At 42.0% G+C, this 27,005-nt stretch overlaps 1 protein-coding gene across 12 annotated transcripts in view; it reads right to left on the reverse strand.

Moving 5' to 3' along the window:
* Window positions 1–531: 531 nt before the first annotated feature.
* tdrd9 (tudor domain containing 9) overlaps window positions 532–27,005 on the reverse strand; it is a 151,149-nt gene continuing 124,675 nt past the window's right edge. For all 12 annotated transcript variants that reach the window (XM_072269734.1, XM_072269754.1, XM_072269758.1 and 9 more), the window contains 8 exons: window positions 19,025–19,186; window positions 18,825–18,895; window positions 15,417–15,526; window positions 11,730–11,826; window positions 11,210–11,348; window positions 10,836–10,948; window positions 7,756–7,828; window positions 532–1,040 (listed from right to left, as the gene is read on the reverse strand). In XM_072269734.1, the coding sequence (XP_072125835.1) occupies window positions 954–1,040; window positions 7,756–7,828; window positions 10,836–10,948; window positions 11,210–11,348; window positions 11,730–11,826; window positions 15,417–15,526; window positions 18,825–18,895; window positions 19,025–19,186 (852 nt within the window). In that variant the 3' untranslated portion in view covers window positions 532–953. The remainder of the gene's footprint in view (window positions 1,041–7,755; window positions 7,829–10,835; window positions 10,949–11,209; window positions 11,349–11,729; window positions 11,827–15,416; window positions 15,527–18,824; window positions 18,896–19,024; window positions 19,187–27,005) is intronic.

Raw genomic sequence — 27,005 nt, forward strand, 5'->3', positions numbered from 1 at the left:
GAAATCTGTCATTTAGTGTCAAGGTTAGATACAGATCAGCTATTAGTATCTAACCTTGAAACTCTAAATGATGGCTAACCCTGATATCTTGCTAATTTGCATGTTTCTTCACATTAAGTATTCAGTGTCTGGGAGTGAAGAATTAGATGTTTATGCCAATGTCATGGAGATGAGAAATAAGAGCTTTACTGTATTTTGCACCGTAGGGAAACATGACCTGTTAAAGCAACTAATACAGTAAGGGAAGTACTCAGGAGCCAATCTGCAGTAGAACCATACTTTCCAATACTCTGGACAAACTAGACAGAGGTGAAATCAGTGACATATGCAGTTTATATAGTTACACTATGTTAATACAATTGCACCCAGATCCACCATAGTATCACCTGGCTATAATAAATAAATAGACAGGTAGAGAGATAAATAAATAACATTACTGAGCACAAGGAGATGCAATTCCAAATGGAATATATAGTCGAAATACTTTGTGTAAAAGACTTCAAATAAATTTCAAACTCAGACACATGACAGTGCTCATAATTGCACTTTATTATCATTAACCACTGAACAAAATAATGTTACAACCAGTAAGATACTTTAAGTGGTTTTGTTCATCAATACCAGAACTGCCCATCTTTTCCATACATTAACAAAGTGAAAGCAAGGTTATAACTGCTCGCTATAGACAATTTTTTCTCATGTAATAAATTTTATACTTAATTAACATGTAATTCTTTTCAATTATGTTGCTCAATTTGTACCCAAGTACTTTGTAATCCAGATTTTACCCAACTGCTTCATCATTTCTTTTGCCCCATAAGCTACAACAGTTTCTTTCAAAGAGGTCACTCAAATTTGCCTAGTAGGAGAAAAATATTATTCTGTATTTAACAGGCTCCATTTTTCCCTTAACATAAGATTGCTGACCATTGCCACATCTTCAGAACGATGGTCTAAGGGTTCAGAAGCACCAAGGAATGCAAGTGGTACAAAACACTTTTGCTTTCTTCCGCAGAACAGCTTAGAAGTTTTGGATCCACCTGAAGGAACAAAAACAGTTTAGCAACAAAAAATGGAAAATGTCAGAAATACTCAGCAAATCAGGAAGCATCTGTGGAGAGTGAAAGTGAGTATTTTAATTTGAATTATTTAAACTGCATATTTATTAGGATTCCATCCTTTCAGAATCTAACAGCATGAAAACCCAACTCCTCCACGATCTCTCTCCTGCTCAGCTAGCTAGTTCCATCTGCCTCTATTTGGCCTGTATAATCAACTGATCTTCTCCTATCCATGTACTTATCTAGATAGCTTTGAAACATTGCTGATGTGTCTGCCTCAACTACTGTATATGGTAGCTTATTCTAAAATGTGAAGAAGCTACACTTGGTGTTCGTTTTAAATATTTTACCTCTGGATCTTAAAACTATGCCCTCTTGTTTTCAGCACAGCCTAGGGGAAAAACATGTGCTTTCACCCTCATGATCTTATATACTTCTCTATCAGGTCATCCCTCAATCACCTATATTCCAGGCAATAATGTCCTAGTCTATGCATCCTCTCCTCGTAACTCAGATGCCCCAAGTCCAAACAATAATGCTAACAAATCTCTCCTGCACTCTTGTTTAATAACATCTTTACTGTAACAGGGTGACCAAAAGTGTACACAAAACTCCAAGACAGGCCTTGTCAATGTCTTATATAACTGCAACACAGTGGTGTAATTGATGAAGACCAGCATATCAGCACCTTCTCTGCCTGAGATGCTGTTATCAACAAATTCTGCATATGTATTTTGAGCGCCTTCAATTCCATTACACTCCCCAGAGACCTACAATTCATTGTCCAACTTCTATATTCATTCGATCTCACAAACTACAACATCTCACATTTATCTGGATAGAAATCCAGCTGTCAACCCTCGGCCCACATACTCAGCCGGTCAAGACCCCTCTGCATTGTTTTGTAATAACTGTCTACACAATCTACAACACAACCTTATTTCGTTTAATCCATAAACTTACTAAATATGCCTTCTACATTTACATCCAATTTGTTTATTAAGGTAAATTACAAAGGTCCTAGCACCAACACCTGTGGCAGACTACAAGACAAAGGTCTCTAATCCAAGAACCAACTCTCAATCACCCTCTCTTTCTTAGCATTGAGTCAATTATGAATCCAATCAGCTCTCTCCCTTGGATCCCATGCACTCTAACCTTCGACACTAGCCTGCATGAAGGACCTAAAAGACCTTGATAAAGTCCAGACAGGCAATATCCACTGTCCTATCCTAACCTATCCTTGAACAACACCAAAAGATTTGTAAGACACATCCTTCCAGGCACAAAGCTGTGCTGACTGCCCCATCTCCTGTAATGAGATGTCCCCATTCAGTCAGCTTCAGGGATTTAGATGCTCAAACTCCCCAGAGTATAGATAGCCTTAAGGGTTCAGAACAGTTCTGCTAATTGGTAATCAGGTTTCAAGCACCAAGAATTGAGTAGTAAATGAACACCTGAGCTGTGGTTCTGTGCTCAATTGTAGGTCTACTAGTGATATCGCCTAGCTTTGGTTTGTGCTCAGATCCAGTTTCATGCTGTGTCTTGAATCTTGCTTTGGATATCCTAGTATTTGGGTCCAAACCATCCTTGTCAAGGACTCTAATCACAGCATGATTGAATGAGCATGGACCCACTGGGATTTTGGAGCCTTTCCTCAGCTGTGGCTAGCCACAGCAAGAAATCTTTCAGACAGAGCCTGGAGATACACGACCTCCAGGTCACCATTTGCTGACTATTGCAGGGAGAAAGCCAAAGTTGCTTGGGCAGTCAGTCATTCTGCACAGCCAGTCCAGCTTCCAACCCTAGAGCAATTCTTTGGTGACCTGGGTTCTTGCCACAGCTTTCTCGTCCAATGCTCATTAGTAACTCCAGCCGTCCCGGTTCCTTTCAGAGTGCAGAAAGATGGTCTCTTCTGACTGGAAAAGCCCTGGCCTGGGCCACTGTGCATTAGGAGCATAGTTCAGAGATTTGCTTGGATTTGAAGGAATTCAGGGCTGCCATGATGGAAGGTGTTTCATCATCCTGCCTTGAACCGCCTGATGAAGATCTGTCGGGTGGGTGGGTGGGGGGGGGGGTCAGCGGCAAATGCAAATGAATTTCAGAATTTGGCCCAGGAGAGTGGATGAAACGGGGAGGCCTTTGCCATGCTACACCGTCACTGACTCAGAGATGAACTGAAGGATGCCCTCATCTTTGCAGGGACAGCAAAGAACTTGAGGGTTCTGATTGACCAGTCCGTCTGTCTTGATAATCATTTGGCAGAGCGGGAGTGGGATTATGTCAGGAAGTTGAAGACAGCCAGTCTGAGCCCGGTCCCTACGCTTTGCAACTCCAGTCCCCAACCATGGACCATAACCAGTCTGTTGCCTGCTCAAGATCTAGTCGAACCCATGCAGGTCAGTGGCACTGGACTATCCGCCAATGAGAGGTTCCAGCGTTGGAGTCAAGGTCACTGCATTAACTGTGGGGAGGGTCACCTGCGGGCCAAATGTCAGAAGCTGCAGCCACCGAGAGAACTGCTAAAGCTATCTAGTCTCGGGAGGACTGTGGCAGTAGCAGCCACTACGCCCAATCCCACGGATTCTGGTTTCATTCTAAAGATGGAGCTCACCTGGGGTAAGAACTTGAGGCAGGCACGAGCTTCTGTGGACTCAGGGGCAGCAGGTAATTTTCTGGATTTATGAACCATCCAAAGGTTCGACATACCGCTGTGAGAGTTGAGCCAGTCCATACCCACAATAGTCCCGGATGGCCACTCGCTAGTTTCCGGGCAGAACTAGCAAGAGACTCTGATGTTGCAGATGAGGTTAGGGGATCATGTGGAGGACATTAGTTTCCACATTATTGACTCGCCACTCATATCCTTGATTCTTTAGTACCCTTGGCTGTCGCAGCATAACATATCTGTGGAATGGGGGGGGGGGGGGGGAGGGGAGAATCATTGCTTGGTCCAGTCATTGTAAGAGGGTTTGTTTGCCGCACAGTTGTGTGCATGGTGTTCTGACACCCAGATTCTCCCACGACCATTGACCAATAAAGGGGTAGCCGTCACTGTTAATGAACCCAAAACCTTCTAGAGACCTACTCATGTCCTCAAGAGTGGACAAGCCAGTTCCAGCCAACGGGACTGTGTGTATCCCAACACTGTCCAGCTGGGATCTGACAGGAACTAGAGAGAGGGAATCTCTAGTTCAGGAAAGGTCGAAGGAGATGCCCAAGCAGTTTGGGAAATTCACCACCAAGTCTCCAGGAAGGGACAGACTCTGTATGCTGATCCTTGAAGCCTGTTCCGGGGCAGGGGACAGGAACCCTCTAAACCGCCTCACCGTCATTACCTGAGGATACACATGGGGATTCAAACTCTGATTTGGTCAGTGTCTCTATGAAGGAACTTTGTGAGTGTCACCCTTGTCACCCAAGTCTTAGGAGTTGTCCTGAAAGGAAGATCTGGAGGAGATAGCAACATCTAGACTGGTCAAAATCCCTTCTGTTTACAAGGACTTGGAAGAGGTCTTCAGTAAGATAAAGGCCTCGCCTCTTCCACCACCCTGTCCCTACAACTGTTCTATAGACCCGCTGCCTAGTACCTGTCCCCTGGGGAGGGGGGGGGGGGGGTCAATTGTACATGCTCTCAGGCCCAGAGAGAGGTGCAATGGAGGAGTATATAAAGGAAGCTCTTGCCATGGGCTTCATTCGACCATCCACATCAGCTGCCAGTGCAGGCTTCTTCGTACAAAAGAAAGATGGGAGCCTGCGGCCATGCATTGGTTATAGGGGATTAAATCACATAATAGCCAAGAATTGAATATTCCACTCATGAATATGGCTTTCAAGATGCTCCAAGGAGCAAGGACATTCGCAAAACTAGTAGACTACATTCAATACACCCACAGGGCACTATGACTATCCGGTTATGCTCTTTGGCCTTGCAAACACTCCAGCTGTTTTCCAAGCCCTTAGAACCTACATGCTCCAGGATACTCGTCCTAAGCATGTCTTTGTCTACCTGGATGATATCCTAATTTTCTCGAAGTCCATGGAGGAATAAGTCGCTCATGTCAGGGACATTTTAAAGAGGCTATTAGACCATGGACTTTATGTCAAGTTAGAGAAGTCAGAGTTTCATGTGACAACTGTTTCATTTTTGGGTTTCATCATCTCCAACAGCCAGCTCAAGATGGACCCTATCAGATCCCAGACAGTGAGACTGGCAACCACCATCCAGTATCAAACAAGCTCAGCGATTCTTGGGGTTTGCTAACTCCTACCAGAAGTTCGTCAGGAACTTCAGCTCAGTGGCAGCTCCACTGACAGCCCCAACTAAGAAATTCACAGGCCCTTTTGTCTGGATGATTGAAGTGGAGGCTGCTTTTGCAGAACTTAAGCAGTGGTTCACAACAGCTCCCATCTTAGTTTCTCCTAACCCGGATTTTCCCTTCATCATGAAAGTGCACACCTCAGACATCGGAATGGGTGACATCTTGTCCCAATGATCACCTTCAGATGGTAAATTGCATCCACATGCATTCTTCTCCAGGTAGCTATCCCTGGCAGAGAGGAACTATGGCATTGGGAATTGGGAACTTCTTGCAGTTAAGTTAGCCTTGGAGGAATGGCGAAACTAGCTAAAGGGGGCCAAGAACCCTTTCATCATTTGGACTGACCACATGAACCTAACTTATATTCAGGAGGGCAAGAGGCTGAATTCCAGGCAAGCCGGGTGGGCTTTGTTCTTTAACTGCTTTGAATTTATCATGACCTACAGACTGGGGTTGAAAAAACCAGAATCTTGATGCAGTGTCACATCTGTTTGATGAATTAGAATAAGAGGAGCAGCCGACCACCATTTTGCTACAGGCCAGGATGGTAGCACCAATTCGTTAGGGTATTGACACTCTTGTTCACAAGGCCCAAGTACAAGGGGAGATTCCTAGGAACTGTCCTCCAGGTAGGTTGTTCATCCCAAGTTCTGTCTGATCCCAGGTACTCCAACGGGGGCATTTGTTGAGAAATACTACACACCCTGGGATTGCCAGAACCCTCGAGTTTATCAAGAGGAGGTATTAGTGGCCCGGAATGACGCAAGATGTTCAGCAGTACGTGTAGGCATGTGAGGCATGCGTCCAGAACAAGGAATCCCGTACCCAATCTCAAAGGCTCCTCCACTCCCTACCTGTTCTGGAAAGACCTTGGGCACACATCTCCATGGACCTTGTCACAGATCTCCCACCATCCAAGAGGAAGTTAGTCATCATGGCAGTTGTCAATCGTTTTTCGAAAGCCTGCAAGTTCATTGCCTTGGAGAAGCTACCACTGCGTTGGAAACGGCTGAGATTATCCTGGACCAAGTCTTCAGCACCCACAGATTCTGGTGGACATTGTCTCAGATCATGGTCCACAATTCACATCACATTTCTAGAGGGTGTTCTGCAAACTGATAGGGGCAACAGCAAGCCTTTTCTCTGGGTTTCACCCGCAGTCCAACAGCCAGACGGAGTAGACCAAACAGGAATTAGAATGTACTCTAAGATGCCTCACTTTGGAAAGACCAGGTGAATGGTGTGACTATTTTTATGTGGATAGCAGTTGCCCACAACACCTTACAGTATTCAGCGTACGAGATGTCACCGTTTGAGTGCTAGTTTGGTTAACCTCCACCTCTCTTTCTGGAACAAAAGGCTGAGATTGGAATCCCTGTGGCCAAAGATCTCAAAAGTTGAGATCTCTAAAGGTTGGCGCCCAAGTTCATTAGACCCTTTGAAATCCCGAGGAACGTAAACCCAGTGGCTTACACCTTGAAGCTCCCCAAGACCCTACAGATCCATCCCACCTTCCACATTTCTAAATTAAAACCTGTCTGCACCAGTCCCTTAGCCCCACCACAATCAGCCAGTTGAGGGGGAACAGGTCTTCATGGTGAAAAGTGTTTTGGACTCACACACTGTTCAAGGGATTCGTCAAGACCTCGCAGACTGTGATGGATTGGGCCCGAGGAGAGGTATTCGGTGCCCAAAAGAAAGATCTTGGATCCAGTTCTCAACCATGATTACCATCACTGCCTCTCCCAGCAGCCTGGGCCGTCAGGAGTTAGCCATAGGGGAGGGGGTCCTGTTACGAGATGCCCCTAACAGTGCCAGCTTCCGGGATTTAAACACTGAAACTCCCCAGAGTACGACTAGGTGCCGTGGCCCTCTTAAAGGTTCAGGACGTTCCCACTAATTGGTAATCATGTTTCGAGCGCCAAGAATTGAGTAGTTAAGGAACACCTGAACTGTGGTTCGGTGCTCAATCACAAGTCTACTAATGATATTGCCTAGCATTTGTTTTGTGCTCAGATCCAGTTTGATACTGTGTCTCGAACCTTGCTTCAGATACTCCAGCATTTGGGTCCAAACCATCCTTACCAAAGACTCTCGTTACAGATCCTGTCTCTTAGAATCCTCTCCAGAAATTTACCCGCAAATGATATCAAACTTATGGCAATGCGCCTTCCTGGCTTGTTTTGCTAACCAGTTAAACAGTAACTGAACAGGTCTGGATGAAAAAATCTAGTTTCTAAAAATACATTTTCCATGAAGTTGTTAGTAAGCCCTTTGGTTATTCACTAATCTGCAAAGGCAATTCTAATATGGTAACAGTCAGTGAACAGCTACCCTTTAGGGTTAAATTGCAAGCATAAAAACACAACTACCTGATTCCACTGGTATGGTCTTTCAAAGTACTGAGATTTAATAGTTTCTCTGGGCTTCTTTCCAATAAAAATGCTGTAAATAAATTGAGAATTTGACAGGATATAATTTTTAGTCTATTATACTGTTTCCAGTTGACAGCCATTATATTCAATCTATATTACATGACAATTCCACATCAAGTCTTGAGAAGTACAGAACTATTCACTACAAAGTTGGTGGTACAAGGATGATAGGACAATGAGCAAAAAGAAAGTCATCTTTCACAAGAAAATATATCAACAACTTTAAACATAACTATCAGGAACATATTGTATAAATTAAAATTATAACCAAAATGACCGGGATATTTGAATTTGTTGTTTCTTGAATGAGCAAACTTAACCATGAAAAATGTCAAAATATTAGCAACCAACTTAAAACAAAACTAATCGAAGTATTACATGAACAAAACCTGAAATGGCTAGTGAGATAGAAAATACTGCAATGTAACTATCTTCAATCAAAAGCAGTTGTGCTACATCCTTTGCTGATAAGATAAACAAGCCAAATAATATCCTTCACATTCCAAAACTCAGAGCAATCACCACACATACTCACCAGCTCTTCCAACATAGGAGCAGGATTAGGCCATTCAACCCCTCAAGTCTGCTCCACCATTTTTATCATGGCTGATCCCAGATACCACTCAACCCTATACATGTGCCTTCTCACCATATCCTTTGATGCTCTGACAATCAGAAAACTATCAACTTCCGCTTTAAATATACCCACAGTCATGGCCTCCACCACAACCTTGTAGCAGAGCATTCCACAAATTCACTACTCTCTGGCTAAAAAACTTCCCCCTTACCTCTGTTCTAAAAGGTCGCCCCTCTAGTATTGTTTATGAACTACAGATTTGCCTTCAAGACTATTATTTCAACAAGCATTTCCAAACTCTGGATCCTGGGAGTTAATGACTCCCTCTACAACTGGATCCTTGACCTTCTGACCAAGGGACCGCAATCAGTAAGGATAGGCAGTAACACATCTGCCATGAATTTCCTAAACGCAGGCGCTAAACAAGGTTTTGTCCTCAGCTCCCTTCTTCTTGCATACTCATGACTGTATGGCTAGATTCTTCTCCAAGTCATCTACAAGTCTGAGGACGATGCTACTGTTGTGGGCTGCATCTCAAATAACGAGCTTGAGTACCTGAAGGAGATACAGAGCTTAGTGACATGCTACTATACCTCAATGTTACAAAATAAGAGTGGGTCACCGACTTCAGAAAGGGGGAGCAGAGCAAATGGACCTGTCTACATCAACAGTGTGGAGTTGAGAGGTTGAGAGTTTGAAGTTCCTAGGTGTGAACACCATATCCTGGTCCAACCATGATGATGGGACAGCCAAGGAAGCTTACCAATTCAGCTCACCCCATCGGCTCTTACCAATTTTTTAATCAATGCATAATAGAAAGCGGTCTGTCTGGATGCATACTGGCTTGGTATGGTAGCTGTTCTGTGCATGACGGGAAGAAACTGCAGATAGCTGTGGATACAGCTTAGCATATCATATAAATCAGCCTCCCCTCTATGGTCTCTGTCTGTATTTCTTGTTGCTTTAGTGACTGAATGAGGCCTCCATTGGGTCAGGGTCGACCAAGGATATTTCATCCTAGCTGTCTAGATATGCAAGTCAGGGCAGTATAATATGGAGAGCAAGATGATACCCATGTAACAAATCTCCCCTCTTCAAGCTTCTGATGAACCCAAAGGAATGGCAGAGACCGATACAGTTTGGCACTTGCAGCATCGTATGAGTTGCCAGTCAATGTTGAACTCAAAGGACTGTTTCAGGGACTCTTAACTCCGGGGTTTTCTCCTGAAGCCTTCCCCATGAATGGGTCTAGCTGCAAGGCAGCAGAGTTTTCCCATTTCCCAGATGAGCTGCCAACCACGGCTGACAAACCACATCTGCGCAAACCAACTGGTTTTAAGGCGCCAGTAATCCGCCTACGCCCCCTCTCCTGTCAACAAAAATTGTTTCACCGGACTTAGTAGCTAAGTCACACCTGAAGGCCAGGAGCTGGACTTGGTTGTTAGAGGCTATTTGAGGCATTTAATAGGTAGTGGGAGCTTATTCCAATTTCCACTGCCATCTGTAACAATCTTAAGGCAGTTATAATCAAAGACTCCATCCATCCCAGATTTTCTCTGTTCTCCCCTCTCCCATCAGGCAGAAGATGTGAGAGCCTTAAAGCACATACAACCAGTCTCAGGACAGCTTCAATCCCACTGTTATCAGACTCTTGAAATGACCTCTTTTATGATGAGATGGACTCTTGGCCTCATGATCTACCTTACGACTTTGCACTTTATTGCTTACCTGCACCACATTTTTAAGGTAGCTTTTACACTTTGTGTTGCATTGTACTGTTTCACCTTATTCTAGCTTAATGAAATGTGTAATGATTAAATCTGTATAAACAGTATGCAAGGCAAGCCTTTTACTCTATCTTGGTACATGTGACAATAATAAACCAATCTCCTTCTTCACATACTTCCCATACTTGGCTTAAATCTTTAGTATCTTTAAACAGCCTATATGCCAAACCTCATCTATCCTCACAAAACTTGATGGGATACTTAACATATCTCTGGTTGCTACATTCGTCTACACCTCTTTCACATTCACAACTTTCTTTCATTCCTCTGTTCCTGTCAAATTTTCTGAGGTCAAAAAGATTGGACAAAAACATTGATATTGATTACTTTTCTCCAAAAGGAATAAATCTGAACAATGATATCAGATGTTCTCAACAATCTTCCAATCACCATCACAGCCATTAAATCCTTCACTACGTACCATTAATATTCTGATGTGACAAGCTTCAAAGTACTCTGTTCATTATACAACTTTGGAATTTGGTTATAATGCATAAAAGGAAAACCTACACACTCAAAAATATAAATCATTTACCAGTTTGCAAAGACTCAACACTCAAATCTAGTCACTTCTCTGTCTTTGTACTGTATAACTAATAGGTCACCCTGGATATTAGCAGTACATTAAATGATAGAAATTGCACAGGCCTTACTCTAACAATCTGAGGCGAGCTTCATTTTGCAGTTTCTGTATTTCTTCACGTTTCCATGAACTCAGGAACCTATCACAAACTAACTTGTTGATGGTGCTCCGCAACAGATTGATCTAGAAAAAAATAAGAATCATGGTACTATTTATGTACATTTTCACAATTAAAATTTAAGTCTCATCTTCAGAGAAAAGCACAGTTAAATTGGTCATTTAACTTAAATTGTTAATCTAAGAAAAATAGCTAGGCTGTAGCATGTTCATCTGAACTCAGAAGATACAAATTGCAAACGGAGGATTTAAACACTACTTAAAATGTCCATCACTGTTTTGCTGTGGAATAAGTTCCTTGCAATTGATAAAGTAATATAGCACTACCTCCAAAATGTCATTAGCATCAAAATGCACATCAAACACAACTTCCAGATCATGTTCTTCCAATACAGGGGCACTAATAACTGGATTCCAACCTAAACCACACAAAGCACCGATGTAATGTTTTCTTAATCTGTCAGTCCTAGAGAGACAACACAGAACAGAATTAGTAACACGTGCAAAATGGAGGAAAATGTTCACCCTTTCCATCCAAAAATGTAATCTGTCTGGTATTATTGTATACTTAAGCATGCTAGAGAAATGACTGTTCTTACCAAATGGGTTCACGTGAAGTAAGCTATTCAGAGTAAGAATGTATTGTATATGGTAATACGAGAAAACCTGTTGTTTTAAATGCAGTATTTGTGATTAAAAAATAAACAGTGCTGGTGACATGCAAGTGTCTCATTTCACTGCAATGGTTCAGGGAAGATAAATAGAATATACAGTATTAAGTAACAAGAATAAAACTCAGTGAATAATAGGCATGTAATATAACCCTCTTGCTCATTTTCACATGCACCTCAGTTCCATGACTGGAGCAAATATCATACATATTAGAGCTGGTAACCCATGAATGTTTGGCATCAGTGTTGTTTCTCGCACAATCATAGTTGAGCCTGCAAAATCAGAAATAAAGAACAATTACAGTATATGTTGGTTGCTCAATTAATCGACTCAGTCTGCTATCATTCTTCAAAACATTTTACCAAGAAAATTGCATTTATAAATAACACAAAATTCAAAGGTGGTTTATGAAGGCATTTGATGGTGCTTTTCACTATTCTTTTAAAAACTGAGATTCCATAAGACAATATGACATAGGAGCAGAATTAAGCCATTCAGCTCATCAATTCTGCAACACCATTCCATCATGGCTGAGGAAATGCTGTTGCCAATCTGAACTGACTGGGGTCTACAACTGAGAAAATCCAGGATCCAATTGCACAAGGAGGTATTGAGGCCAAAGTCTTGAGGCTTGTTGATTAGTTTTGAGGGGAAGATGGTATTAAATGTTAAGCTGTATTTGATGAAGAGCATCCTGATGTATGCTTCTTTGCTGTCCAGATGTTCCAGAGTTGAGTGAAGAGCCAATGAGATGGCATCTGCTATGGACCTGTTGCTCTGGTAGGCAAATTAGAGTGGATCCAAGTCACCTCTCATGCGCAGCCGATATGTTTCATCGCCAACCTCTCAAAACACTTCATCACCATGGACATACGTGCAATTGGACAATAGTCACTGACGCAGGTTACTACGCTCTTCTTGGGCACTGGTATAATTGAAGCCTGCCTGAAGCAGGTGGATACCACACACTGCCAAAGTGAGAGTTAAAGATCTCAGTGAACACACCAGCCAGCTGATCAGCAGAGGTCTTTAGTATGTGGCCAGGCATTCTGTCCGGTCAAGATGCTTTCTGTGGGTTCACCCTCCTGAAAGCAGCTTGCACGTCGGCTTCAGAAGTTGAAATCATAGAATCATCAGGGGATGTTTGAGCTTCAGATGGTTCCTCCATGTTCCAATGGTCAAAGCTCAATCAAGCCCTTTTGATATTTGGTGGATTTCAATGAGACGCCCCTCTCAATCTTCTGAACTCCAGCAAGTGCAGGCCCAGAGCTAAGCTCTCCTCATAAGTTAACACTTTCACTCCCAGAATCATTCTTGAAAACCTCAGGACCTCTCATATGTCAGTACATCCTTTCTTAGATAAGGGGCCTGAAACTGGAAACTGCCGGTCTTCCCTACAACCTTGCCCAGGCCTGTACCCTGGAGAGACTGAAGCAAGACTTTCCGGGCACAGATCCATGGTCTCGCGAGACTAACAGATGCAATCCATCTGGAAAGGAATGCTAACATTGCATTTGCCTTCCTTTAGGGAATGCTGTACTTCCAATTTGTGAACTTACTTCCTGTTTATAAAATAGACTACACCTTTATTCTTTCAACCAAAGTGCATTACCATACATTTCCCTGCACTGGATTCCACCTGCCGCTTTGACCATTCTCCTAATCTGTCCAAGTCCTTCTGCAAACTGACTACTTCCTCAGCACTACCTTCCACTCCACCCATCTTTATATCATCCACAAACTTGGCCACAAAGCCATCAATTCTATCATCCTGATTATTAAATATAACGTGAAGAGACCACTGCAGATCTCCACTAATCACCAGTAGCCAACCAGAATGCATCCCATTTATTCTCAACCTTTGCCTTCTGCCAACTATCCATTCTTTTATCCATGCCAATATCTTTTCTGTAATACCAAAGGCTCTTTGAATTGAATTGACTTTATTTCTTACATCCTTCACATACATGAGGAGTAAAAATCTTTATTTTACATCTCCATCTATATGTGCAATCATAGTAATTAATAAATAGAACAGTCAATCTAATACAGAGTACACTCAAGTCAACGTAAGTTCATTAGTCTGATGGCCTAGTGGAAGAAGCTGTCCTGAAGCGTGCTGGTCCTGGCGTTTATGCTGTATTAGCATTTCCCTGATGGCAGCAGCTGGAATAGATTGTGGTTGAGATGGCCTGGGTCCTGAATGATCCTACAGGCCCTTTTTACACACCTGTCCTTGTAAATGTCCTGAATCATGGGAAGTTCACAACTACAGATGCGCTGGGCTGTCCGCACCACTCTCTGCAGAGTCCTGCAGTTAAGGGAAGTACAGTTCCCATACCAGGCAGTGAGGCAGCCAGTCAGGATACTCTCAATTTTGCCCCTGTAGAAAGTTCTTAGGATTTGGGGTCCCATACCAAACTTCCTCAAATGTCTGAGGTGAAAGAGGCGCTGTTGTGCCTTTTACACCACACAGCTGGTGAGAACAGACCACGTGAGGTCCTCGGTGATGTGGATGCCGAGGAACTTGAAGCTGTTTACCATCTCAACCCCAGATCCATTGATGTCAATAGAGGTTAGCCCATCTCCATTCCTCCTGTAATCCACCACCAGCTCCTTTGTTTTCATGACATTGAGGGAGAGGTTGTTTTCTTGACACCACTGTGTCAGAGAGATGACTTCTTCCCTGTAGGCCACCTCATTATTGTTTAATTAGCAGATTAGAGCTGTGGGTGGCGATACAGTCATGAGTATACAGGGAATAAAGGAGGGGACTCAGTATGCAGCCCTCAGGGGCTCCAGTATTGAGAGTCAGAGAGTTGGAAGTGAGGGAGCCCACTCTTACAACCTGCTGGTGTGTGGCACCTTGTCAACGACCTCCTGAAACTCCAGTAAATAACATCCACTGACACACCTTTGTCTATCCTGCCTGTTATTTTCTCAAAGAATTTCAATGGATTTCCCCTGAAGGAAACCATGCTGACTTCTGCCTATTTTATCACGTCCCTCCAAGTACTCTGAAATCTCTTCTTTATTCTGGTACCAATCCAGTTGAAGAATAATTCATTTCATCCCTCTATGTGCCAGACACAAAACCGCATACATCCAGCCATGATTTAAAGACAATTTAGTATCCTACCAATACATGTGGCTGCTCAACCTCATTACTGGACTCTCACACCAAGCATGATGATTCCAATGAAAATTGCAAGGTAGGAGCTGTTAACAGAATGATTTAAGCCATAAGTGGTATTTCATAACTCTCTCAGTATCCAAGTTATGGTCAATAGCATGTAATTTGGGAGATGAAGCCATGCTCTGCACCACTTGGAGAAAATGAGTGAATCTTTGTAAACATTTACTTATGTCCAAGGAAAATGTGTTACAAATGATGACACTGATACCAAGTATACACAGAGTAGACATGATTTTCCAAATGGCCTCCATCAACGCTGAATTTGTAAAACAAGAGATTCTGCAGATGCTAGAAATCTTCAGCAACACACACGTACACACAAAATGTGCTGGAGAAACCCAGCAAGTCAGGAAGGATCCAGTAAGAGAAATAAACACCAATGTTTTGGACCGAAATTCTTCATTAGGATTCTATGCTGAAATCTTTTTGTTCTGACACATGCGTTCAGCATTACATTATTTGTAGTTTAGGCCAATTATGCTCACCCATATTACTCAGTGTGGAAGATCCAGATCCATCTGCAGGACATAATTTGCCAACTTATCAAATGATTTCATGCATAGATGTGAAAAAATAACAACCTATGTAAACTTTGGGATTTCAATGTATTATTAGCTTAAACGAGTAAACTACATTATGCCTTGTTTAAAAAAAGCTTTTAAGTACCTGAGGTATTTACTGACACTGATGCACCAACCAATACCCTCTGATGTACATCTTCAGGAGCATCATTCACAGCCACTGAATTTATGCTCTGGCTTTCAATCCAAACATTCCTGGGCAAAATTAAAAATTGAGTAATTTGATAGAATTAAGTTAGCTGCGTTTAAACAAAATATGCCTCTTAAAAAGTACTCAGGTTTTTAACCAACCAAATTTCAAATTATGTTGAAATACATTTAAGTCTGTTAGCTACCATTTAGAATATGCACTGTTTGAAGACAATCAATGATTTATATCCAATTTTTTCTATCATATGAACAATTAAAAGGAAGACCAAGAAAATATATGTTCACTTCAGGTATTTCATGACCAAGTTCTTAGAAGTGAACATTACCAATAGCCTGTCCCACTCCAACCACATTGATGCTATAGCTAAGAAAACTCGACTTCCACAGGAGGCTAAAACATTCCCTTTGACCCTCACCAATTTTTAGAGATACACCGTAGAAAACATCCTATCCTGATACATCACAGCTTGGTATGGCAACTGATATAGCCAAAGGAAATGGGCAAGATTATTAATGAATAATTCTCTTCAGTTTTGACAAGGAAAAATGAGTGTTGTTGTCTTCTACCATATACGAATTAGCAAGTTGGTGGTATTGGAGGCCTTAAAGTGCATGAAGGTAGATAAATTCCCAGTGCCAGACATGATGCATTCTCAGACTTTGTGGAAAGCCAATAATTATAGAAGAAATTTCATGACATATGCTAGTGATTCTGATTCTGGCCTTTGCAGAGAGTTTTGTTTCACCTCCGGCCACAGATGAGATTCCAGTGGACTAGAAGGCGGCCAATGTGGTGCCACTATTGAAAAAGAGAAGCCAAAAAGAAACCAGTACAAGCCAGTGAATCTGACATTGGTGGTGGGTAAATTGCAGGAGAGGATTCCAAGGACTACTGTCTATCAACATTTGGAGAAACAGGAACAAGAGACAATCTGCGGATGCTGGGAATCTAAGCAACACACACAAAATGCTGGAGGAACTCAGCAGGCCAGGCAGCTTCTATGGAAAAAAAGTACAATCGACGTTTGGGGCCAAGACGTTGACTGTACTTTTTTCCCCCCACAGATGCTGCCTGGCCTAAGTTCCTCCAGCATTTTGTGTTTGAAAAAACGGGGTTTGATTTGAGGCAGTCAATATGGTTTTGTGCATGGAAAGTCAGGCATGACAAATCTCTTGGAGTGCTTTGAATTCAAAGAGTAGATGAGAGTAGGGCAGTGGATGTTGTCTGCATGCTCTTTAACAAGGTCTCTCAAGTCAGGTTAGTCTGTTAGACTGCATGGAATCCAAGGGGAAGACAGGGATTGTATTTATTGGCGGCTCAGTGTGACGAAGCAGAAGGTGGTGATCAAGTGTTGCTTCACAGAGTAGAGGCCTATGTCAGCAGTCAGTGCTGAGACCATTGTTGTTTGCAATTTATATAAATAATTTGAATGCAAATGTACAAGGCATATTTGTAATCTTACGCATGATACCAAATTAAGTTGTGTTATAGATTGTTATAGAAAGTTAAAAAATTACAGGAGGATATTGATTAACAAGGTTTGCAAGCTGAGGACTGGTAAATATCTTTCAATCTACTGTAGATAAATGTAAGGTATTGAATTTTGGGAGATCAAATAAAGGTAGGACGTACATTGAACAATAGGTCCCTAGTGAGTGTTATGGAACAGAGGAAGCTAAAAGCTGAAGTGTATAGATCATTGAAAGCAGTATCAGATAGAGATGGTGGAGGAGGCATTTGGCACTTAGGTCTTCATTGGTCAGGTGATTGAGTATTGCAGTTACAAGCCGTTGACAAGGGCTTACTTGGATTACTGTGTATAGTTTTACTCACTCTGTTACAAGGAAGACGCAATAAACAAAAAACAAAAATTACTGGATGTTGTCTGGACTTGGGGGCCTGTGTTACAAGGAGTGGGTGTGTAGACTAGGACTTCATTGCCTGGAATGTCGGAGATTGAGGGATGACCTGATAGAGGTACAGTACCGTCCAAAAGTCTTCCGCTCATATATTTAGCTAGAATGCCAAAGACCTTTGCGCAGTACTGTCATAATTTTAGGTATTACACTGTACTGATGCTGCAATTCATTACACCTGTGAATGATAATAAATCTGATTGTGATATGGGTCTCCTCTGTGGACTGAGTGGGAAGGGGGCAGGGAGAGGGGAGGAAGCAAAAAGCACCAGAAAGACATTCTGCAATGATTAAATAACCTTGCATCCAAGACAGCCCCTGCCCCTGGCACTCCTCTTCTGTCACCTGTCCCACCTCCACCCTCCCGTGGTGCTCCACCTTCTTCATTTCTAACATCCTTTGTTCACGCTAGGTTTACAAACTTGCTCTCCCTTCCACATTGACAAATACAGTCCTGTGCAAAAGTCTTAGGCACCAAGCTATATACATGCGCCCACGACTTTTGCACAGTACTGTACACAAGATCATGGGGGCACAGAAAGATTGAAAGCAGGCCATTTTTCCAGAGAGTAAGCGCTAAAAGCAGAAGGGCAAAGAGTTAAGATCAGAGGTGATGGACTTAAAAGGGACATCAGGGGCAGCTTCTTCACACGAAGGGTGATGTGTAATTGGAATGATCCACCAGAAACAGATGAGCTCATTTGCAACATTTAAATGCCATCTAAATAAGTACACAGATAGGAATGGTGTGGAGGACTAGGGTCCAAATGTAGGCAGATGGGACTAACTCGCTGGACACCACTGTCGACATGGATGATATATGCTGAAGGACCTGTTTGTATGCTGTATGACTTTACACATTTCATCTGAACTTGCCTCAGCCAGTATAGAGTGATTGACAAAGATTGATGTAAAATTCCAGTTTTAAAATACTTGTTTCCAAAATCTCTCCATGACATTTTTCCTTCTCATCTTGCATCTCCTTTCACCCTCTTGCCTCCTGAGAAATCTGCCGGAAACTTATTCTATCTTCTTGATCATACCCGTACATAACTTCCAGTGGTTATAATTCCTGCTTTAAATTTTAGAATTACTTCAATAAACTACTCCACTCTTTTATTTCCTTTTCTCCTCTTCTGGTTATCCACCCTAGTGTGTGGCTTCACTTTAATTTGCATTTGATAACAGTCCTGGTAAGCATCTTAGAATCCTTGGGAACATACATACACAAAGGTTAATATGGCAGATGTTTTCTTGTATTGATAGTGCAAAACCTATGAAGCTACTTGCAATGTCTTAGGAATTATTTACAATAAGACAATAAAGTGAAAATTATCACTAATAACAATCACTGCTCCATGCTCCAAATACAAAAAAAAGATTCTTTTGAAATAAAGATTTGTGTACTAGAATTATTTTTACTTACCTGAACTTGGACATATTAGTCATACTATAAAACTTGGCCTGATAGGGATTAAAGGGACCATGCAAATAGACCTGAATATATTAAAAGACAATCAAGCCTGTTAACACAACTTTGCAGGAATACTTTTAATTTTGAAAAGCAATTCATAGTTAATAGGTTAAAACAATTTCCAATAAAGTGACAATTTTAATACAAATAACCTTTGTATTTGGAGAACCCAGTTTTGCAGTTGAGAAAGTTTTTATGAATTCTTGAATTAGCTTCCAGTTTTCCTCCTTCTGAGTCCATGTAGTCTGTTGATTTAAACCCATTGTTTTCTGGGATGGAGACTTTGATATAGTTCTGAGTTGTTCGTGACTTAACTGGATAAAAATATACACTGATGTTAAAATATAGGCAGTCATAATGCAATTTAATGCAATAAAATTGAAATTTGCAGTTGCTCTTACATAGTAAGCACAATAAAAACAGCTTTCAAGTTATAAGAAGTGATGATACATATGGAGATTAGGTTATGAGGACACGCAGTCCTCTTTTATTGTCATTTAGTAATGTATGCATTAAGAAATGATACAATGTTTTTCCAGAATAACATCACAGAAACACAAGACAAACCAACTTAAAAACTGACAAAAACCATATAATTATAACATATGGTTACAACAGTGCAAAGCAATACCGTAATTTGATAAGAACAGACCATGGGCACGGTAAAAGTCTCAAAGTCTCTCGAAAGTCCCATTATCTCACGCGGATGGTGAACCTCCAGCGCCGCAAACTTGCCAATGCAGCATCCTGGAAGCATCCAACCACAGTCCGACTCCAAGTCCGTCCGAAAACTCCGAATCTCCAACCAGCTCTCTGACACCGAGTACCGAGCACCATCTCTGCCGAGCACTTCGACCCCGGCAATAGGCAAAGCTGAGGATTTGGGGCCTTCTCCCCCTCCCCTCAATTGTACAGTAGCAGCGGCAGCGAAGTAGGCATTTCAGAAGTTTCTCCAGGTGCTCCTCCATGCTTCTCATGGCTGTCTCCATGCATGGCCCGCTAGCTAACACATGCATGCCAACTGGAAATATGTCAGACCCTTTCTTGTCCTAAATTAACCCTGAACCAAGGACATGTATATACGAGGCAGCCTTAATGTGCTCTGGCAAGGAAGAAGAAAAACTGGCTCCTAGTTGTAATTCAAGCTGGATATCAAGATGGAACCTGCTAAAAGATCTGATGCGCCTTCATATCCATTCCATCCACATATCATTCAAATACATTTTTTCTTGGAAAAATATAAAAGGGATGTCAAAAACCCAGAGAATTAGAGACAACCAAATAAACTGTCACAATGCATTGCCAAGGCAAATAGTTATTTCCTTATGTAAAAAAAAGTATTGTACATTACTGCAATTCAAAGATCTACAAAGAAATTACATTCAATGGCCACTTTTTTAGATACAGGAGTGGAAACCGGTGTTATCTACTGCTGTTGTAGCCCATTCACCTTAAGATCAGAATCAGATTTAATACCACCTGCATATGTTGTGAAATATGTCAACTTTACAGCAGCTGTACAAAGAAATACATGATAAATAAACAGAGAAAACCTACAGCACAATACAGGCCCTTCCACCCACAAAGTTGTGCTGAACATGTCCCTACCTTAGAATTACGTGAAGTATTAACGTGTCTATTAAATAGATAATATAAGTAGAGCAAAATAACAAATAAAAAATTAGTGAGGTAGTGTTCATGGGTTCAAAGTCCACTTGGAAAATAGTTGGCAGAGAGGAAGAATCACATAATCGCAGTGTGTGCCTTCATGCTTCTGTACCTCCGTCCCTATGGTAACAGTGTGGAGAGAGCAGGTCCTGGTTGGTGAGGATCCTTAATAATGGATGCCGTCTTCCTAAGGCACCACTCCTTGAAGATGTCGGATAATACAGAGGCTGGTATCCATGTTAGAGCTGACTAATTCTACAAGTTTCTGCAACTTACTTTGACCTTGTGTAGTAGCCAACTCCCCTCCCCATACCAGATGGTGATGCAACCAGTCAGAATGCTCTCCACAGTACATTTGTAAAAGTTTGAGTGTTTTAGCTCACAAACCAAATCTCCTCCTAAAGAAATATTGCCGCTGTCTTGCCTTCTTTATAGATGCATCAATATATTGCGTCCAGGTTTGGTCCTCATAGATTTCGACACCCACAAACTTGAAACTGCTCACTCTCTCTACTTCTGAAGCCTGTATGATTGGTTTGTCTTCTCTCATCTTACCCTTCCTGAAGTCCACAATCAGCTCACTGGTCTTGCCGACATTGAGTGCAAGGTTGTTGCTGCGATACCACTCAACTAACTGGTATATCCCACTCCTGTATGCCCTTTCGTCACCATCTGAAATTCTGCCAACAGTGGTGGTATCATCAGCAAATTTATAGATGCTGTTAGAGATGTGCCAAGCCACAGTCATGGGTCTAGAGAGAGTAAAGCAGTCAGCTAAGCACACATCCCTATGGAACGTCAATGTTAATTGTGCGCGAAGTACAGATGTAATTTCCAATCTACACAGATTGTGGTCTTCTGGTTAGGGAGTCAAGGATCCAGTTGCAGAGGGAGGTACAGAGGCCTAGGTTCTGTAGCTTTTTCATCAGGACTGTAGGAATGATGGTGTTAAATGCTGAGCTATAGTCAATAAACAGCATCCTGACATAGGTATTTGTGTATCCAGGTGATCAAAGGTTGCATGGAAAGCAACCGAGATTGTGTCTTCTGTAGACTTATTGTGGCGATAGGCAAATTGCAGTGGGACCAGGTCCTTCCTGAGACAGGTGTTGATTCTAGTCATGACCCACCTCTCAAAGTATTTCATCACCGTAGATCTGAGCGCTACTGTATGATAGTTGTAGAGGCAGTTCACACTGCTCCTCTTAGGCACCAGTATAATTGTTGCTCTTTTGAAGCAGGTGGAAACTTCCAACTGCAGCAGTGAGAGATGTCTTTGAATACTCTTGCCAGTTGATTGGCATAGGTTTTCAGAGCCTTACCAGGTACTCCATCGGGCCCTGCTGCCTCGCAAGGGTTCACCCTCCTGAAAGACAGCCTGACGTGGGGAGGGGGGAGGGGGAGGGATCGATCTTCGGGTAATCATATGCTGCAGGGATCCTCAGAGCTGTGATTTTATTCTCCCTTTCAAAGGAAGCACAGAAGGTGTTGAGTTCGTCTGGTAGAGAAGCATTGCTGCCATTCATGATGTTGGATTTTGCTTTGTAGGAAGTAATGGCCTGCAAACACTGCCAGAGTTGATGTGCATCCAACATTGTTTCCAACTTCTCCTGAAATTGTTTCTTGGCTCTTGAAATAGTCCTCCACAAGTCATACCTAGTTTTCTTATCAAGACCTGGATTGTCAGACTTAAATGCCAGAGATCTAGCCCTCAGAAGACTATGAACCTGCTGGTTCATCCACGGCTTTTGGTTTGGGTATGAAGTCAGTGACAACTGTGGCATACTCATCCAGCTTTGAAGATGACTCCCTGACCACAGTCCAATCCACTGATTCAAAGCAGTTCTGTAAGCTCTCTTTTGCTTCCCTTGTCCATACTTCCTTGTTCCTCACAACTGGTGCTGTAGTCTTCAATCTCTGCTTATACTAAGGGAGTAGGAGTACAACCAGATGATCAGACCTACCAAAATATGGGTATGAAATAGCACGGTAGGCACTCTTGGACTTAGTGTAACAATGGTTCAGTTTGTTATTTCCTCTGGTACTACCGATGATTTGTTGATAATAATTGGGACTTTATCAAGCTGGCCTGGTTAAGATTCCCTAAAATGATGGGGAATGTATCAGGGGGTGCTGCTCCATGCCTGTTGATTACATCGCTCAGTTTGTCAAGAGCCTGCTTGACATTAGATTAGATAATGAGGGCACTCAGTCCTCATTTATTGTCATTTAGAAATGCATGCATTAAGCCCAAGGTGAAATGTACACCATTACCAAAAAGTTCACAGAATTCTCTTGTGGCAGATAAAATGGCCGGCACTTAATTGCGAGGTATTCCAGATCTAGTGAGCAACATTGGGACATCACTGCCATATTAGTACACCATGAGGAATTATCACGAGGTGTACACCTCCACCTCTGGTTTTGAGAGACTCGACTGAACTATCTTGCCGATGTATTATCAGCCTGTATATTTGAATCGTTGCATCCAGCACAGAAAGGTTAACCAAGGTTTTATAGAACAAAGAACGTACATGTTCCTAATGTCCCTCTGATACAACATCCTAACTCAGAGATTGTCAATTTTATTTACCAGAGACTGCACACTTGCCAGCAAGATGGTTGGTATTAGGAGTCGAAAACCTTGTTTGTTTGTCTGTTTTTTAAAAAAAAAATGCAACATCAGACCAATATGTCAACCCCTCTTTCGCTGTAGCTTCTTACAGAGATAGTGTGTCAGCTGCAGTCCAGTTCATTACCATCAGTTATAAGCAACAATAGGTCGATGTGTTATGCATTTTGAGATGCTCTTCTGCACACCACTGCCGTAAAATGTGGTTACTTGAGTTACGATTGCATTCCTGAGAGCTTGAACCACTCTGGCCACTCATTAACAAGGCGATTTCACCCATAGAACTGCTTTTTTTTTTTTTTTTTTTGCACCATTCTCTAGACACTGCTTTGCATGAAAATCTCAGGCGACCAGCAGTTTTTAAGATGCTCAAACCACCCTATCTTGGCAGTAGTACAATGCAATACATGATAATATAGAAAGAAAAAAAGTAAATCAATTACAGTACAGTGATGCTAGAAAGTTTGTGAACCCTATAGAATGTTCAATAATTCTGCATAAGTATGACCCAAAATGCGATCAGATCTTCACGCAAGTCCTAAAACTAGATAAAAACAACTCAATTAAATAAATAACACAAGAAACATTATAACTTGTTCATTTATTTACTGAGAAAAATGATCCAACATTACATGTATTTGTTGGAAAAAGTATGTGAGCCTCTGGGTTCTACAAAAGCTACTTGGGAGTCAGATGTTCCAATCAACAAGATGAGATTGGAGGTGTGGGTTGTAGAGGTGCCCTGCTCTATATAAAAAGACACAAAATCAGGTTACTGACAAAGCCTGCTCTCAAGAAAGATCTGATGTTTATGTGCACCATGCATCAACAAAAACAACTTTCAGAGGACCTTAGAGGAAGAATTGTAGATGTGCATGAAGCTGGAAAAGGATACAAAAATCTCTCTAAAGTCCCGAGTGTTCGTCAGGCCACAGTAAAAGAAATTATCTACAAATGGAGGAAACTCAGTACTGTTGCTTCTATCCCTAGGAGTGGGCATCCTGCATAGATCATATCAAGAGCACTATGTGCAATGCTGAAGGAGGTTAACAGCAAAAGACCTGCAGAAAACCCTTGAACTTGCTAAAGTCTCTGTTCATGTGCCAACTATAAGAAAACACTGAACAAGAATGGTGTTCATAGAAAGACACCACAGAGGGAATTATTGGTCTCCCCAGGAAAAAAAAACATTGCTGCACATCTCAGGATTGCAAAAGACCATCTGGATGTTCTATCCTTCTGGGACAATGATCTGTGGACATTTGAGACAAAAGTTGAAGTTCTTGGCAGAAATGCACATTGCTATGTTTGGAGGAAATGGGGCACTGCACACCAACTGTGAAGCATGGTGGAAGGAGCATCATGCTTTGGGGCTGCATTGCTGCTTCAGGGCCTGGACAGTTTACAATCACCGAGGGAACAATGAATTCAAAATTGTATCAAGACATTTTGCAGGAGAATGTCAGGGTAGCAGTCTGCCATCTGAAGCTTAATAGAAATTGGATAATGCAACAAAAGACAATGTCTATAAAAAGTATTCACCTCCTTTGGAAGTTTTCATGTTTTATTGCTTTACAACATTGAATCACAGTGAATTTAATTTGGCTTTCTTTGACACTGATCAATAAAAAAAAAGACTATTTTGTGTTAAAGTGAAAATACATCTCTACAAAGTGATCTAAATTAATTTCAAATACAAAATAGAAAATATCTCCATGAAAGATGCTCATTGGTCAGCCTGATCTACCAGAACACCAAGATGCCGGTGGAAGAAAGTAATTAATTGCATAAGTATTCACCCCCTTCAAGTCAGTATTTAGTAGATACACCTTTGGCAGCAATTACAGCCTTGAATCTGTGTGGATAGGTCTAACAGTTTTGCACATCTGGACGTTGCTATTTTTCTCCATTCTTCTTTACAAAACTGTTCAAGCTCTGACAGATTCCATGGGGATCGTGAGTGAACAACCCTTTTCAAGTCGAGTCATAAATCCTCCATTGGATTGAGGTCTGGGCTCTGACTTCGCCACTCCAGGACATTAACTTTGTTGTTTTTATGCCATTCCTGTGTAGCTTTGGCATTATGCTTGAGGTCACTGTCTTGCTGAAAAACAAATCTTCTTCCAAGTCGCAGTTCCCTTGCAGACTGCATCGGGTTTTCCTCCAGGATTTCCCTGTACTTTGCTGCATTCATTTTACCATCTATATTCACAAGCCTTCCAGGGTCTACTGCAGTGAAGCATCCCTACTGCATGATGCAGCCACCACCATGCTTCAGGGCAGGGGTGGTGTGTTTTTGATGATGTGTGGTGTTCAGCTTACACCAAATAAAGCATTTAGTCTAATGGCCAAAAAGCTCAATTTTGGTTTCATCAGACCATAGAAACTGCCAGCTGACTTCAGAATCTCTCTCACATGCCTTCTGCAAACTCTGCCTGAGATTTCATGCAATTTTTTTTTCCCCAACAGTGGCTTTCTCTTTGCCTCTCTCCCATAAAGCTGTGATTGGTGAAGCACCCGGCAACAGTTGCATACGCAGTCTCTTCCATCTCAGCCACTGAAGCTTGTAACTCCTCCAGTGTTGTCATAGGTCCCTAGGTGACCTCCTTCACTAGCCCCTTTCTTGCACGGTCACTCAGGTTTTGAGGATAGCCTGCTCCAGGAGGATTTACAGCTGTGCATATTCTTTCCATTTCTTGATGATTGACTTAACTCTACTTTGATATTCAGTGGCTTGGAAATTTGTATCCATTTTCTGGCTTGTGCTTTTCAATACCATTTTTGTAGAGTTGCTTGGAGTGTTCTTTTGTCTTGCTGGCATAGTTTTTGCCAGGATACTGACTCACCGGTGGCTGGGCCTTCCAGATACAGGTGTATTTTTACTACAATCAATTGAAACACCTTGACTGCACTCAGGTGATCACCATTTAACCAATTATATGACTTCTAAAACCAATTGGCTGTATCAGTAATGATTTGGTTTTATCATATTAAAGGGGGTGAATACTCACGCAATCAATTATTTTGTGTTTTATATGTGTAATTAATTTAGATCCACTGTGATTCAATGTTGTAAGACAATAAAACATGCAAACTTCTGGGGGGAGGGGAATACTTTTTATAGGCATAGCCACACAGTTATTGTTGTAGGAGTAGAGCAGTGGGCTAAACACACACCCCTAAGGTGTGCTAGTGTCAATTGTCAGCGAGAAAGAGATATTATCACCACTCCACACTGATTGTGGTCCTCTGGTTAGGAAGTTGAGTATCAAATTGCAGAGGGAGGTACAGAGGCCCAGGTTCTATCACTTATTGATCAGGACTGTGGGAATGAAGGTGTTAAATGTTGAGCTATAGTCAACAGACAACATCCTGACATAGATGATCTAAAGCCATGTGAAGAGCCATTAGGGTTGCATCTGCCATAGACCTTTTGTGGCAATAGGCAAATTGCAGTGTGTCCAGGTCCTTGTTGAGGCAGGAGCTCCTTCTAACCATGACCAACGTCTCAAAGCATTTCATCACTGTAGATGTGAGTACAGCTGGGTGATAGTCATCAAGGCAACTCACACTTCTTAGGCAATGGTATAATGGTTGCCTTTTAGAAGCAAGTGGGATCTTCCACCTGTAGCAGTAAAAGGTTGAAAATGCCCTTGAATACACCCGCCAGTTCATTGTCACAAGTTTTCAGAACCTTACTAGGTACTCCATTGGGGTCTGCTGTGTTGCTAGGGTTCACCCTCCTTAAAGACAGCCTAACATCGGCCTCTGAGATAGAGATCTCAGGGTCACCAGTAAAGCAGGGATCTTCACAGCTCTAGTCATATTCTCCC

The sequence above is a fragment of the Mobula birostris genome, chromosome 1 (genome assembly GCF_030028105.1).
Source record: "Mobula birostris isolate sMobBir1 chromosome 1, sMobBir1.hap1, whole genome shotgun sequence".
Lineage (NCBI taxonomy): Eukaryota > Metazoa > Chordata > Chondrichthyes > Myliobatiformes > Myliobatidae > Mobula > Mobula birostris.